General features: G+C 45.8%; 1 protein-coding gene across 1 annotated transcript in view; it reads right to left on the reverse strand.

Annotated features, from left to right (window-relative positions):
- The window catches only part of LOC116967213 (metal transporter CNNM2-like), a 29,029-nt gene extending 15,366 nt beyond the window's left edge, over positions 1 to 13,663 (reverse strand). Inside the window, exon 1 of the mRNA XM_033013648.1 lies at positions 12,265 to 13,663. Within this exon, the coding sequence (XP_032869539.1) occupies positions 12,265 to 13,639 (1,375 nt within the window). The 5' untranslated portion in view covers positions 13,640 to 13,663. The remainder of the gene's footprint in view (positions 1 to 12,264) is intronic.
- Between the last annotated feature and the right edge of the window lie 3,588 nt (positions 13,664 to 17,251).

Here is a 17,251-nt window from a genome sequence, read left to right on the forward strand (position 1 = left end):
CTTCTCTGCTCTCTAATCTCTCACCAATGGTTATGATAGCCCAAATCATCCTTTGGCCCCAGTTTCACATTCTGCAATGACGACAGTTTTCTAGTTTCCAATCAAGATGATTTCATTCCCACATAACTTCCATTTTCAGAACTCAATTACATGTTGCTGTTGAATACTGATTTATTACAAGAGTATGTGTCTGCAATTAATTGGAAAAATTGGTGACCTCATGGACCATGAGGATCGGTTCATGGACGGCAAATTAAAAGTGCAACTTGTGTTGTTGCCACGAGCCAGCTTGATATAGGACTTCAGTCCTAAATTTAAACCTTAAATAACAGTGTTCGCATACAACAAATACCATCTGCCTCTACATCTCACTAGACAATCATGCACAAAAACTAGGTTGTCTTTGACTGGTTTTACCTCTCATCTGATCTGTTTATGCCTTAATACACTGCCTCAAATCCATGCAACCAGGGCGCTGGAGTTTCATTCAGGATCAAATGAGATCTTCCTGCATTGTTGAAGAAAATCATTGCTACAGCATAGCAAAGTGTACAGTAATGCATTTTGGTAGTAGGAATAGAGGCATAAATTATTTTCTAAATGGGAAGATTCAGAAATTGGAGATGCAATGGGAATGCTGGTGCAGGATTCCCAAAATGCCCATTTGCAAGTTGAAAGGAAATGCAATGTTAGCATTTATATCAAGAGACTAGAATATAAAAACTGGGGCGTAATGCCGATGTTGTCTAAGATACCGGTCAGACCGCATTTGGAGTATTGTAAGCAGTTCTGGGCACAATATTAGAGGAGAGATGTACCGGCTTTGGAGAGGGTCCAGAGGAGGTCTACGAGAATGATTAAGTTAACATATGATGAGCGTTTGATGGCTCTGGGCCTGTACTCACTGGAGTTAAGAAGGATGAGGCAGGACCTCATTGAATCTTACCGATGAGTGAAAGGCCTGGATAGAGTGGATATGGAGAGGATGCTTCCACTAGTGAGAGAGTCTTGTAACAGAGGGCACAGCTTCAGAATAAAAGGACACACTTTTAGAAAGGAGACGAGGAGGAGTTTCTTTGGTCAGAGGTTTGTGAATCTGTGGAATTTATTGCCACAGACAGCTGTGGACGCCAAGTCATTGGGAATTTTTAAGAAGAGATTAACAGTTTCTTAATAGGTAAAGCCACCAACACTCCCAATTTTCAAAGAGTAGATCCAGCTTTGCCCCCTCCTGTGTTGGGCCCTCTACAAATTATCTTCAAGATTCAAAGTTCGTAAAAATATAGAGTCTTAACCTGGCCTTAACGGCCCATTGTTCTCCAATCAATCCCAACGCTCATTCTCTGTTGTAAATGGTACTGGGCCAGATTCCCAGAGTGGGGAGAGAGTCATAAGGGACAGAAGATGCTATCTCCAACTAGAGAACACAGACAGTTTCCTTGCTTTGTTGTACAGACAAAGTCCAGCGTTCCTTTGCTTCTGGTTGCACAGTCAACACAGTGGAGTTTCGCAATCTAACGCTATCAGATTTGTAATTGGAGAGGAACGGAATGGCAGATGGTACCACATGTAAACAAACCAAGGGCACTGTGAGATACATTCCCCCCCCCCTAAAAAAAACTTAAAATGTAATGGAAAGAAAGTATTGCCAATGAAGGCTTGCCAATGATGTTTGCTGCATCAGAGAAATAGAAATAAATGCCCTTAGACATTCAAAAGGGCAACTGAATCAGAGCACATGCAAAGGATTAAATAATTTATAGTGCTTCAGGGAAGGAGAAGAATGGGATTAATTGTTGTCTTTTTCAAGTAATGTTCAGGGCTGATGGGTGAAATGGCATATTTCCATGACTTGATATTAAGAACTTAGCCAGACAGTCTAAGTGACCATCGTTGACTTCTGTGTATACTTGTCCAGTCAAAAATCAGCAGTGAAATCTAGTCCAACAACAGCTTAAAGTATTACAGATAAATGACTTAACTTGCAAATCCAATTTTAAGTATACATTTTTAATGTTACCATACAAGGAGAAATTCAATTTTCATTGATATAGAGGGACCACATTCAAAGCATTTTTTTAAATGTACTTCATGTAACTTTCCGTCGCATGCAACACAGGTATGACATCGATGGCACGTTGATCTCTCAGTAACAGAGACATCCTCTGTTTCCTTTGACACAGAGGTAGTCAGTTGCACATGCAGCAGTCTGAACAACAAGCTCCACTTTGTACAGGGGTCTATACCAGTGCTAATTACCACTGATGTGGCTAGTGTCTCAGAACTGTCTAAAAATCTGATTAAAGATGGTTAGATTCCTTCTAAATGAACGGTGGTTCTTTTCTCACAGGAAGGAAATCCGAGAGAGAGGATACTCCTCCCCATACATGGTCACAAGGCACTTACTTATAAATGTTGGGGCTATTACAGAACAGTGCTCTTGTCGAAGGTAAGACACAAAATGCTGGAGTAACTCAGCGGGTCAGGCAGCATCTCTGGAGAGATGCTTCTCTCCTTCTCTCCAGTGATGCTGCCTGACCCCGAGTTACTCCAGCATTTTGTGTCTACCTTCAATTTAAACCAGCATCTGCAGTTCTTTCCTGCACATAGTGCTCCTATCTACTGTGTTGACGTGTATATGATTATGCACGCCTATACCTGAGAGAACATGTAGAGGGAGCTTTAGTCTGCATTCTGTTTATCCCACCCCAGCCCTGGAGCAGTTGAGGGAACTCTAATGTGTACTTAACCAAACTGTCTGAACCAGGAATGTTTGATGTTCAGCATAAAGAGAGATTCATGGGCAGAGTGGGGGAGCTGTGCAGCTGCTGCTTTACAGCGCCAGAGACTTGGGTTCGATTCTGACCTCGGGTGCTGGCCGCAAGGAGTTTGTACGTTTGTCCGTGACTGCGTGGATATTCTCCAGTTGCTCCGGTTTCCTCCGACATTCCAAAGACGTTCAGATTTGTAGATCAATTGGCTCCTATAAAATGAAGCTAGCGTGTAGGATAGAACTAGGACATGGGTGATCATTAGTCGGCACGAATTCGGAAGGCCAAAGGGCCATATACCATGTCGTATCGCTAATCTAAAACAAAACTATATTATTGATTATTGTATATTTATTGTGCATTATTGCATTAATGGGCCTGTAAAGCTGCAGCAAGCAAGAATTTAATTGTGGAGACACAAGGAACTGCAGATGCTAGAACTCAGCAGGTCAGGTCATCTAAATTGTGACCCCAAATCACATAGAACATATTACCACTTGCAGCAGACTTCCAGGATAGAGGACAACTTGCTTTCATTGTTCGGTAGCTTCCGAGGTTTAGTTTAATTTAGTTAAGGGATACAGTCTGGGCACTGACCCTTCAGCCCACACCAGCCATCGATCACCTGTACACTAGTTCCATGTTACCTCACTTTTGCATCCTACACACTTGGGGCAATCCACAAACACCAATTACCCCGCAAACCTGCACATCCGCGGAATATTGTAGGAAACCGGAGCACCCGGAGTCACAGGGAGAACGTACAAACTCCGTACAGACAGCACCTGTAGTCAGGATTGAACCCAGTGTGAGGCAGCAGCTCTACCAGACGCGCCACTGTGCCGCTAAAGAAAGAACCATCAGGGAGGGAGAGAGTTGAGTGAAGAAACCAAGGTTGCAACTGTTGGTTCTGCCTCACACGGGGCAAGAGATGTTTGGTGAGACAGGACTGGGTAGTATCCTACATTGCAATATTTCAATGGCTCAGGGATATCCTGAACTCATGAGAAACACTGCACAAAGCCTTTTGTTTTCTTAATTACCTTATGAGCATTCATGTCCACAGCCCAGGTAGCAACTAGTGGTCACAGCTCATTGCTCACGAGGTATTGATATTGTGGATAATTACACTTGTTTATCCACAGGGTACAAATGCATGTGGGGTGGGGGGGGGATAGAAATACCTACTTAATAACCTTTGAAAGGTCATCTAACAGGCTTGTTTCTGTCCTCCAACAGCAGCTGTCGAGAAGCAACCACTTCACTGTGGTTCATAAACCATAGACGGACAGATTTCCACCTCCAAGTATTCTTCATATTCAGAACAACTTGCTTCCACTCCTGTTTTGTGGGTTGTGAGCTGGCCAGGGTAGCTGTGCGAACTACAGTCAGGGTATGTGTTGGTAAGCAGGGTGAGTGGGTGGTTAATTGACAAGGTGACTTGTACCTTCTACCACTCACTGTATGATCCCAAAGCACGGTCTCTAGCTTCTCAACACCATCACAGGTGGTCCATAAAGCGTTTGGTACATTGGCCTCCATCAGTCAGGGTATGGAGTATAGACATAGAAACATAGAAAACAGGTGCAGGAGTAGGCCATTCGGCCCTTCGAACCTGCACCGCCATTCGATATGATCATGGCTGATCATCCAACTTGGTATCCCATCCCTGCCTTCACTCCATACCCCCTGATCCCTTTAGCCTCAAGGGCCACATCTAACTCCCTCTTAAATATAGCCAATGAACTGGCCTCAACTATCTTCTGTGGCAGAGAATTCCACAGATTCACCACTCCCCGTGTAAAAAATGATTTTCTCATCTCGGTCCTAAAAGAATTCCCTTTTATCCTTAAACTGTGACCCCTAGTTCTGGACTTCCTCAACATCGGGAATAATCTTCCTGCATCTAGCCTGTCCAACCTGTTAAGAATTTTGTAAGTTTCTATAAGATCCCCCCTCAATCTTCTAAATTCTAGTGAATACAAGCCGAGTCTATCCAGTCTTTCTTCATATGAAAGTCCTGCCATCCCAATATAGAAGTTGTAATGTTACAGTACAAGACAGACAGAATGTTGGTGAGACCACACTCGGAGAACCGTGCTCAGTTTTGGTTACTCTGCTAAACGAATGGTGTCATTAAGCTGAAATTAGTGTAGACAAGATTTATGAGGATGTTACCAGGACTCGAAAGGCTGAGCTGTCGGGAGAGGTTCGGCAGGTTAGGACTTTTTTCCTTGGAATGCAGGAGACTAGGGGTTGATCTTAACATCACCCTTCACCCTCCTGCTCTCCAATGAATAAACCCCTTGAAACCTTTCCTCTTCTTGCCTGGCAATCTCTTCTATACATGCTGATAATAAACCTAAACTGTAACAGAGCAGTAAAATTAAGTGTCTGGGCTATTATAGATGCTGGAGAAACTCAGCGGGTGAGGCAGCATCTATGGAGAGAAGGAATAGGCGACGTTTCGGGTTGAGACCCCTCTTCAGACTGATGTCGGGGGATGGAGTATTTTATAGATCATCGTTCCTTTCCATTGCACCTGAGGCTAATACAGAGAATGTTAGTATTCACTCCTATACCCAGCCTGGAGTGCCAAGGATCCAATACAGCCACAATTTCCCTGGAGCCGGATAGCCTGTCAAGACGTGTCCCAAATTGATACTCCCATTATACTGCCACCAGTGTTTCCAACAGGTGGGAATGGCTGTCATCAGCAAACCTGGCCCTGGTGGAAAATTCAGGTTTTACCTGATTCACAAACATTGTTCAGATGCGTGATTTCCTAACTCCCAAAATGAATAATAATAAACCTAACCAACACTTGTATGGGATACTAGATATTTCCACCAACCGTTCAAGCATTAGAAATTCTCTCGGTCTCTGTTAACAGAGCACTCCACCTTCCCCCCCCCCCCCCCCCCCCACCACCACCAACCCTCCCTCCCCCAATTGTACCTCCTCAACCATGGCTTGGCAGGTGGCATTCACAGCCAAGTCAAACAACTGTTCTGCTCCAGTAACTTAAGCAGACAATTTAGAATAGACAGTGCGACGCAATACTAAGGGTACGTTCATCCTTGAGTCCCCATCACTGGGGGAAATTCGAGAATGGTTACAGCTACCTCAACTCTATTGCAACATCTCAAATCCTTCGTCCATTCAGCAGTGGTTGGAGCACAAAATTTGTTCTTTCACTTTCCTGGATGTGAAGATCTGAACAGCAAATGGACAACTACACTTGTTCATTTTAAACCCTCCATAGAAACCCAGTGGCTGCAACATTCAAGGTGCATCAAAGACTCTGGGAGAATTTGAAATCACAGACTTGATCATTCATAGAGGTGTACATAGTTTGATACAGCGTGGAAACAGAACCAACCATCCATAATGCCCCATCTACGCTCGTCCCACCTGCCTTCTTTTGGCCCATATCCCTCAAAATCGATCTTATCCATGTACATAACCAAATATCTTGTAAATGTTGTTATAATACCTGCCTCAATTACCTTCTCTAGCAGCTCGTTCCATACCCACCACTCTCTGTGTGAAAATGGTGCCCCTTGGGTTTCTATTAAATCTTTCCCCTCTCAGCTTAAGCCTGTGTCCTCGATGTCATTCCTTGTCTTAAGGAAGACACTGGGAGCCCAGTGGATGGTACGGGTAAAATAACAAGAGATTTAATGAGCCATTCACATAAGGAAGAAATGAGTGCAAGAAAGCCTGTATACATCATCCTTGCTGGCGTCTCAGTCGCTGGAAAAAGACTTGGGGAAATTGGAGAATGATTACAGCATGCGGTCTCACACCGACCTCTGCATGAATTATGCAGCTTACTGGCAGAGGCACCACTTTTCACTGGCATATTCTGCTCAGCGAGCAGTAGAGCTGCACGTCTCCATTACTTATGAAGTAAGTTGCGATGTGAACGAGGGCGAGCACTGATGTTTAAATCAGAAATACACCAAAATGCTGTGCACAGCTGCAATCAAAGAAACGGGCCCCACATCAAAGTTGAAAGAACTACAGGCAGCATTGCATTACGGAAATTTGCCCTTACAGATTTCACAAATTGCTACTCAAAAATGGTTGACTCTTTGGGGTGCATCTGCACTTTACAAATCTATTTCCCACCACAATCAATAGCACATCAGTCTGCCTACAGAAACACTGCAACAGTACACCCTTGTATACCCTGCTCAGTCATTTTCACTTGCTAAACGAAATAACGTCCAATAGTTCATCATCATCAATGTTCGGAGCATGCTGGATTATCAGAACTTTATTGCTCTCCCCAAGGACAACAAATAATCAAATGCCTCACCTTACCCGTTTCAACCATTACTCTCCAGGCTGTGTCCTGCCCCTCCTCTCTTCCAGCTTTCTCCTCCTCCCCAACCCCCAGAACCAGTCTGAAGAAGTGTCTCGATCCGAAACATCACAAATCCATGTTCTCCAGAGATGCTGTCCGACATACTGAAGCACTCCAGCACCATAAGCCAGCATCAGCAGCTCCTTGTTCCTCAACCAAATGCTTCTGCTGGGGCATCTAAATCATCAGGATGCTCGGTATCAAACATAGCTGAGAATCAGCACAGCACCAAGTGGAGTGTCTCCACCCACAACACTAACCAGCAATTGTAGTAAAAATGAACTTTATGGGAAAATGCAAAATAAAGGAATGGAAACAAAGCTGTGCTTACATCACATAACGTGTGTGGTTGTGAGTTGAGCAAGGTGCATTCACCAACTACATTTAACTCAGGGCAACACCCTAAGGTGCAGCACAGGGTTGCAGGTAGCATGAAATTGGCAATGAACCAGCAGAGCAAAAACATGGTTAAATAAACAGATTTTCAAAGATAGTCTGGTTGTGGGGAGATGTGTGAAAGGAGCTCCTCAGCTGACACCTCTCTTACCACAGATCCTGGCCGACCTGCCCAGTTGGGTTTTATTGCAACTTTGAATAAACGAATATTGATATTTTTAGTCATGAAGACAAAAACGTTAAACATATGAACAACAGCTGGTAGAGCTGCTGCCTCAAAGCACTAGAGATCCAGGTTCCATCATGACCGACAGAGCTGTTTGTGTGGAGTTTGTATGTTCTCCCGATGACTGCGTGGGTTTCCTCCCACATCCCAAAGATATGAAGGTTGTTTGGCCTCTGCAAACTGCTCCTAGTGTATGTAGGGAGTATATGCAAACGTGGGTAACATAAAATTAGTGTGAACGGGTGAACGATGGTTTGTGTGGACTTGGTGGGACGAAAGGTCTGTTTCCATGCTATATCTTTTAATTAAAAACCATATTCAATTTATTACCAGACATTTAGTCAGTCATGGTTTCTTTATAAATATATGTTCTTTGATAGTTTGACAGCACAAATTGTCTGAAAACATATATAAAGTTCTTGCAGACTTAACGGCAGCCTGGATGTTCGATTGTATCAACATCCCATCAAGGGTTTTAATGCAGTACATGTTTTAAAATTAACATTAATTTGAAATGTTTGGCTTTAATTTCATCATTTATAACTGTCAAGTTTTATCTCCTTACCTCAACTCTAAGTTGTAGACACAAGCAACTACAGATGCTGGAATCTTGAGCAAAACACAAAGTACTGGAGGAACTCAGTGGGTCGGGCAGCATCTGTGGAGGGAATGGACACAGGACGTTTCGGGACGGGACCCTTTTATTTAGCCAGCAGTGTCCTCACTTAATAATTATCTAGCTCGTCATTTGTATTAGGATTAACTTTATTTCAATATATTTACAATGATATACTTTTAAAAGTCTTGATGTCCTTCAGTGCCTGGGAAATGTAAAAATACTCATACTTCTTGGTTTTATTTATTTCTGTTAGAACCAGAATGGAATTTGCAAGGACTACAATCTATTTACAGGTACAATCACTGGCTATTAATTAACTTAAAAACTTTGTTTCAATGAAAAAGAAACTTCATATTTTGCAGCAAACTAAATACACATTAAAGCTCTGAAGGAAATTGATCTATGAAAGAATGCTGTAGCTGGGCAAGTCTGCAATCTGACCATACCAAATAAAAAGCCTTGTTCCCAGTCTGCAAATTCAAGTTACTGAGAAAACAAAACTCATTTTACACGCACTTCAGTCAGAAAAAGGGTCCCAACGCAAAACATTATCTGTCTATTTCCTCCATTAGATGTTGCCTGACCCACCGAGTTCCTCCAGCACTTTGTGTTTTGTTCAAGATTTCAGCATTGAACTCAATGTCAGCAAAGCCTTGGTTGTGTCAGGAAGGTTTTCTAAACCGTGTACAATTTAGCAAGCAGATTGTTTCAGAAGAATTAGAGGCCGCGGATTTTGCCAAATCAAACCGTACAGTTGAGCAATGGTGAACTTCCTGCTGAGTCCATTTCCTTGGCTTTCTTTCTGATTCAGAGGTTTCAGGGCCTGACAAAGACATAGATCTGGTCAGCCAGATGCAGCCCATAACATCAGATCCTTGGCCAAAACCCAAGCCAGTTGACTGCGCGACCGCCAATGGCGAGGTCAGAGTCATACAGCAGGGAAACAGGCCCTTGGGCCCCAACTTGTCCAAGCTGACCAAGATGCCCCATCTTCGCTACTCCCACCTGCCCATGCTTGGCCCATTTCCCTCCAAGCCTTTCCTACCCATGTACCTGTCCAAATGCATTTTAGATGTTGTAACTGCTTCAATTACCTTCTCTGGCAGCTCGTTCTAGATACCCTCTACCCTCTGTATGAAAAATGATGGCCCTCAGGTTCCTATTAAATCTCTCCTCCTTCACCTAAATGTATGTCCACTGGTTCTTGATTCCTCTACTCTGGGTGAAATAGTGATTAAGATCAGAAAAACATTCAAGTGTCCACACAGAGGAACATAGATTGCAGGAAGTTTTCCCTCTGTCAGAGAAATTGCTTTGTTGCTGGGCCGAGTGTAAGACAGGTCAACGAACACAGGAAACAACAGCGAATGGACCCGGAGAACTCTCGCAAGTGTGTTCAAAATCTACGCCTCTAATTCCTGGAGACCGTAAGAAGATGGTTAGGTACACAGATTGAAGGCGCAGCACCAAATGAACAGAGGAGGATCATCACAATACACTTTAGAGGTAGAAAGGTATCCAGTCTTGGTGAGGAAGCGCAAATGTTCAAATAGGAAGCTGAGGTTGCACAAGATGATTACAAGGGAGGGCGATGGGCTTGAGATTACAGCTTCAGTCATATTGTCGAAAACAGCAGCCCGACCGGGCTTGGATATGTCACAGCACCAATGGAGTGGTCATAAAGATGATCATAGATTTTGAGCATCACTTATTAAAAATACCCCAGAAAGATTGTGCAGAAAACGTAAGAATTTAAGCACAAATGAAGCACTCCAGTCGACCAGGGAGCCTGGGAATGCCGCCATTCGGCAGAGAAGAGTAAGAGCGAATCATGTTTTGATAGAAGTTTAGAAATGTTCAGTGTCTGGTGGACACTCTGACGCTCCAGGGAAAACTATTCAAGACTGTTCAACCTCTCGTTACACCCAATACCTTTTAATCCAGGGAACACCCTCTCCATAGCCTCTGTGTCCATCCTATAATGGAACATGCACAACTGCACACAATACTCCAAATGCAACCTAACCAAAGTTCTATAATATTGCAACGTTACTTGTGTAGGAAAGAACTGCAGATGTTGGTTTATATCGAAGATAGACACAAAATGCTGGAGTAACTCAGCAGGTCAGACAGCATCGCTGGAGAAAAGGAATATGTGACGTTTCGGGTCTGAAGAAGGGTCTCGACCAGAAATGTCACCCGTTTCTTTTCCCCAGAGATGCTACCTGGCCCGCTGAGTTATTCCAGCATTTTGTGTCTATCTTCGCTGCAACATTACTACCCGTCTCTCATATTCAATGCCCCAAACAATTAAGGCAAGCATATGTACACCTTCTTCATCACTCCATCGACTTGTGTTGCTACTTTATGGACAGGGAATCCCTATAAATAATGCGTATATCTTTTGAAAGTTCAGATAAAAACCATGGAAGACTGGAGATTAGGTATGCCGATGAAGACTCTTAAACTTCTACACGTGTACAGTCAGGAGCATATTGACAGGTTCTATGATGGTCTGGTTCATCCACTCAGGAAGGCAGGAGATTGGAGGTACTGTTTTAAAAAGCCAGTCAGTACCAAAGGCACACGCCACCCTGGCCATGCTCTCAATTCACTCATATCATCGGAAAGAAGGTAGAGTTGTCTGAAAACCGCGATCACCCGATTCAAGAATAGCTTCTTCCCAACCCCCACCGGGCTCTTGAACACTATAGAAGACTTACCTCAACTATTAACTATAAACTATCCTTGGTTGCACTGGGGACTTTGGGAGGGCTTTTTGCACTAGTGTTGGCATTATTAATTTATTGATCTTTTGTTTATTATCTATTATGTTCACAGTCCTGTTATGCTGCTGCAAGTAAGAATTGCTTTGTTCCATTGTCAATATTTATAACTATTAAACACTCTTAACTCTCTCGAGTCCAGTTTCTGACAGCTAGGACCCAATCATCAGATATTAATTACTGACCCAATATCACTCCTGCCCTAAAGGTGTTGGTGACCTCTATTCAGCACAGTCCACCAGTACCAAGAAGCTGGTAACAGATGCTGCCTGTCCCGCTGAGTTACTCCTGCATTTTGTATCTACCTTTGATATAAACCAGCATCTGCAGTTCTTTCCTACACACCCTGGTAGCTCATGTTGGTAGATACAGCTAGCCAGTGTATGTAGTCTCTTTGCTCATATCGGTTTCTCAACTTACAGCCAGTGATATACCTACCACCCTTTTCACACAACAGTTGGTGGGTATAATCAAAGGAGTTGCCGGAGGCAGTAGTTGTGGCAGGTATTGCCACAACATTTAAGAAACATTTGGATAGATAAATGGACAGGATAGGCTTAGGGGGATATGAGACAAATGCAGGCAGTTGGAACTATAGTTGAGGGATGTAGGTCTGCTAGGGCAAGTTGGGCTGAGGGGCCTGGTTCCATGCTGTACAACTCTATGCCTTCTAAACCGCCTCACCCATTTCCACCTATCATTGGCATGGCCTGGTCCTGCCTCTCTTCACCCACCCCCCCCCCCATCGTAATCAGTCTGAAGTTTTGGACCCGAAATATCACCTATATATTTTCTCCAGAGAAGCTGCCCAACCCGCCGAGTTTTTCTAACATTTTGTGTCTATCCCAACATGAAAAGTCACATATCTATGTTCTCCAGAGACGCTGCCTGATCCAGCATCGGCAGTTCCTTGTTTGTGTCCTCATTGTTTGGTGACCAAGAACAACCCAAGCAAACACACTCATCAGTCACAGGACCAAATAGCGAGGAGGAAGCTCTCCAGAACCCACAAGCCATAAAAAGTTTAAAAAATGCAGCACCACGTCTTAAAATTAGCTATTCAACCAGTCTCAGAGCAGCATTAAAACTCTCACCTAGTTTGAACTCTTCCAACATTGTATCCAATCTGGTGTCATAGAAAACAAAATGTAAAGAGTGGTTGTAGAACTTGGTGATCGTCTGAAGAGGGACACAGTCATCAGGGTCGACAAAAGCCAAATCTTTCACGTACAGGATGTCAACAATGTTGGATTTCTCGTGCTCGTACACGGGGATCCTGGTGTAACCCGTCTCCATGATCTCAGACATTGTACTAAAATCCAGGATGGCATCCTTGCTCACCATGAAACAGTCGTGAATGGGGGTCATGACATCCTCCACGGTTTTGGTCCTCAACTCCAAAGCCCCCTGGATCATGTTTAGCTCTTCCTTATCCAGCCCATTGTAAGGCCCCGTCACCTTCAACATCTCCAGGATCTTCTCGCGGCTGTACACCTTGCCGATCTCCTGCCCCAGGATAAGGTCCAGCAACTTGCTGATGGGGAAGGACAGGGGGAAAGTGAGGATCATGAAAAATTTGGTTAGATTGATGGTCTTGGCTCCCACTGCCAGGCCGTGTCTGGAGCACAGCGCCTGGGGGACAATCTCACCCAGGATGACGATGCCGACGGTGGAAGTCACCACGGTGAGCCAGCCGGAGCCCACCATGTCATCTAGCAGCACGGTGAGGGTGGTGTTGACCAGCACGTTGCCCAGCAGCAAGGAACACAGCAGGTAGTTCCCCTGACGGCGGACAGGCTCGATGCATTTGGCGTGGTGGCGCTCGGAGTCGGTGCCACAGTTCTGGACGATCCTCAGCTCCATGGGGTCCAGGGCCATGAGGCCCAGGTTGAGGCCGCTGAATATGCCCGAGAGGGTGAGCAGCAGGACGGTGAGGATGATCTGCAGCCAGAGCGGCATCAGCGAGTGTTTCTGCTCCAGCACCATGATGCGGGTGTCCCTGCCCGGGTGCAGCATCCACACCGAGCCGTTCCAGGTGCACAGGACGAACAGCTTGGAGTCCTCGTTCTTGCGCAGCGGCCGGATCCGCAGTTCGACGACGGCCGAGGTGTCGCGGTACACTTGCACCTGCCGCGCCACCTCGATGTCCTTGGAGCGGTGCCTGCACAGCTCGTCGCCGTCCTCCGTGGCGTTGGCGCCGGCATCCACCTCGGCGAACGCCAGCAAGCTCCAGCTGCGGCGGTTCAGGCCGGTGCCGAAGAGCCGCAGCTTGACGGAGCTGTCCTCGGTCACCTGCAGCGCGCCGGGCTCCGACAAGGCCGCGGCCTTGGCCACCGAGTGCTGCGGCTCCGCCATCTCCGCCGCGTTCTCCAGCCTCAGGCCCGAGATGATGCCGGCCCCGGCCCGGCGCACCGCCGAGTGCAGCAAGGCCGCCAGGAGGTAGCAGCAGCCGCGCTTCAGCCTCGCCATGTTGTGCCGCTGGGCAGCATCGCTTCCCCCCCCCTCCTCCCCCGCCGCACGGCCGCCCACCCCCTGCTCCCGCCTCCACTAGTCCCGCCCTCACCCCCTCCCATTGGCCGCACCCCACGTCGCTCATACCCTAAACACGCCCATTGGCCCGTTCCCAGGTCGCCCGCCCTTCCATTGGCTCATCCGCCCGCCGCTCAGCTAAACCCCGCCCCCCACACTAATCCCGCCCACCCCCTGCTCCCGCCGCTCACCTAAACCCCGCCCCCACACTAATCCCGCCCACCCCCTGCTCCCGCCCCCAACTAGTCCCGCCCTCACCCCCTCCCATTGGCCGCGCCCCACGTCGCTCATACCCTAAACACGCCCATTGGCCCGTTCCCAGGTCGCCCGCCCTTCCATTGGCTCATCCGCCCGCCGCTCACCTAAACCCCGCCCCCCCACACTAATCCCGCCCACCCCTGCTCCCGCCCCCACTAGTCCCGCCCTCACCCCCTCCCATTGGCCGCGCCCCACGTCGCTCATATCCTAAACACGCCCATTGGCCCGTTCCCATGTCGCCCGCCCTTCCATTGGCTCATCCGCCCGCCGCTCACCTAAACCCCGCCCCCCCACACTAATCCCGCCCACCCCCTGCTCCCGCCGCTCACCTAAACCCCGCCCCCCCCCCCCCCCCCACACTAATCTCGCCCACCTTTTCTCCACCAATCCACACCACTTTTCCGTATTTATTTAGCGAATGCAAAGTCCTTTAGCCAAGCAGTTGCCTCTTGATCTGCTGTATGAAGGGTGACAAGTCCTCCTTTGAGTCTTTGTTGAGGACATGCTTCAATGATGTGTTGCATTATTTGCTGCTCTCCACAAGCACACCGTGGGGTTGGACTGCTGCCCCATTTGTGAAGGCTGGCCAAGCAGGGGCCATGTCCAGTCCTGAATCTATTCAGCGTCGTCCACTGCTTCCTTGGGAGATTGGTGCCAGGGACCAGTAGGGTGGGGTCTGACACCAGATGTTTATTTGGGACGTCCTTGGACTCCCATTCCTTTTTCCAAGCTGATTGGATGGTGAAATCAGCTGGTGGTGGGTTCTTCCAAACTGGTCGTCTAGATGGAAGTCGAGCAGTGGGTGGGTTGAAGATGTCCATGTGAATTGGCAGGTGAGGGGAGTTTTTGGTCTTTTGGAGCATCCTTTGAGTGAGGACTACTCGCCGGATGTGTGGAGGGGCTATGTTGGATAGGACAGGGAGCCAGGGGAGTGGTGTTGAGCGGATTGTTCCTGTGACGGTCCTCATTGTTGAGTTCAATTGGGTGTCCACATGCTGTGTGTGGGATGACCTGGACCAAACAGGGGCACAATATTCGGCTGAAGAAAATGCAAGGGCTGGTGCTGAAATGCACAGTGTGGGGGCTGCTGCCCCCCACTTTGAGCCAGCAAGCTTACCACTCTTCGGTCAACAACTTTAACCCATTGGTCCAGCCCGCTGTCTATCATGAGGCGGAGGTGGGTGGTAAACAAACCAGCCACCAATTAGCGTCTGGATGTACCGACGCCCCGCCCCCTACGACCATGCCCCGCCTTCCTCCTCTTGTCATGGCTCAATGGGGTACGCAAGCTCACAAGTGACAGGAGTAGAATTAGACCATTCGGCCCATCAAGTCTACTCCACCATTCAATCCTGGCTGATCTATCTCTCCCCCCTAATTCCATTCTCCTGCCTTCTCCCCATAACCTCTGACACCTGTGCTAATCTGATTTAGAGTTAGATTTAGCTCATCGGGCTAAAGGAATCAAGCGATATGGGAAAAAACAGGAGTGGGGTACTAGTTTTAGATGATCATCTATGATCATATTGAATGGTGGTGCTGACTCGAAGGGCCGAATGGCCTATTGCTGCACCTATTTTTCTATGTTTCTAATGTCTTGTCACGAGGTCCATGACAATGGAGAGTATTGACAGAGTCAATACTATGGGGTGTGTAGGAAGGAACTGCAGATGCTGGTTTAAACCGAAGATGGACATAAAAGTTGGAGTATTGAATATTGATGAATATTCATTCATTTGTTCTATATCTTAGTTTGGTTTTGTTTGTTGTCATGTCTACCGAGGTACAGCAAAAAGCTATTTGTTGCATTCCCCTACTCTGGGTAAACGACTGTGCATCTATTCCTAGGTGCCTGGGAATCCTGGGTGCCTGATCCAGCAGCTCCATACCAAACTCGTCTTAATCAGTGGTCTACTTTAACTACACCCAGCCTGAGTGAGTGACTCATTCATACCTTGGGGCAAACTGTTTTGTACAACTTCATTGGATGGCCTTGTCCAGTCTGAGACTTCAGCGATACATTGCCATTGGTGAATAAGGACATTATTATTGAATAAACCAGTTTTCTTTGAAGGTTCAAAGGTATTTTATTGTCACATGTACTAATTAAAGGTAAAGTGAAACTCATTTTACCATACAGTCATACTAGAAAAAGCACCAAGACACACAACTACATAAAATTTACAATAGACAATAGATGCAAGAATTTCATTGTCCTATACAGGGACACATGACAATAAACTCACTTGAACTTGAACTTGAATAATGACATAACAACTTTAGAATGTAAATTCAACTTGTTGAAGTGGAAAGATGCCTTGAAGGTGTGGCAGCTTATACAAAGGAGAATGAACAGCAACAAAATAGATAGAGCTATTAAAGAGAGCTAAGTCAAGGGATATGGGGAGAAGGCAGGAATGGGGCACTGATTGTGGGTGATCAGCCATGATCACAGTGAATGGCGGTGCTGACTCGAAGTGCCGAATGGCCTACTCCTGCATCTATTGTCTATTGTAAAACACTGGAGAAGGTGTTTATGTGTGTGTGTTTAATATTTGGACTCCTTTTCAAGACTAAGGACAGGTTAATTGAATGATCAAAACTGAATATTCCATCATAATTGAATGATCAAAACTGAATGTTTCTCATAAATATGACATATAAGTTTGCAATATATTGTTTTCTTTAGAAATAAAAATTATAACGTGTTCCAGCCTATTAATTACTTTCTGGTCTCCTTTCTTATGTAAAAGAGGCCTGCAATGTGCATTCTAAAAATAACAATGTTTAAGAAAGAACTGCAGATGCTGGAAAAATTGAAGGTAGACAAAGAAGTTGGAGAAACTCAGCGGGTGAGGCAGCATCTAAGGAGCAAAGGAATAGGCGATGTTTCGGGTCGAGACCCTTCTTCAGACAGATAATCTTTTTTAATTACCTAAAATCAGGAAACTTGTTTGATACCAGCTTCTCTGTTAGTATCTTTACTTATTGGTTATAAAAATAGAAATGGAAAACAATGATTAAAATTTGTTGTAACCACAACTTTAATATGAGGCTTTTAACCAAAGGAGAGCAATGAAGCAACATTTGATGTGGATCTACAGAGGATATTAGAAAGGATGACCAAAATGTTGATCCAAGAGATAGCTTTAAGAAACATCTTAAAAGGGTCTAAGGAAATTGGGTATTTGAAGATCATGGCCCAATACCTAAGAATACAGTAAGAATATAAAAACATAAGAATTAGGAATATGCCCTTCGACCAAATTGTGAAGCCAGTGGAAAGAATATAGA

The sequence above is a fragment of the Amblyraja radiata genome, chromosome 39 (genome assembly GCF_010909765.2).
Source record: "Amblyraja radiata isolate CabotCenter1 chromosome 39, sAmbRad1.1.pri, whole genome shotgun sequence".
Taxonomy (NCBI): Eukaryota; Metazoa; Chordata; class Chondrichthyes; order Rajiformes; family Rajidae; genus Amblyraja; species Amblyraja radiata.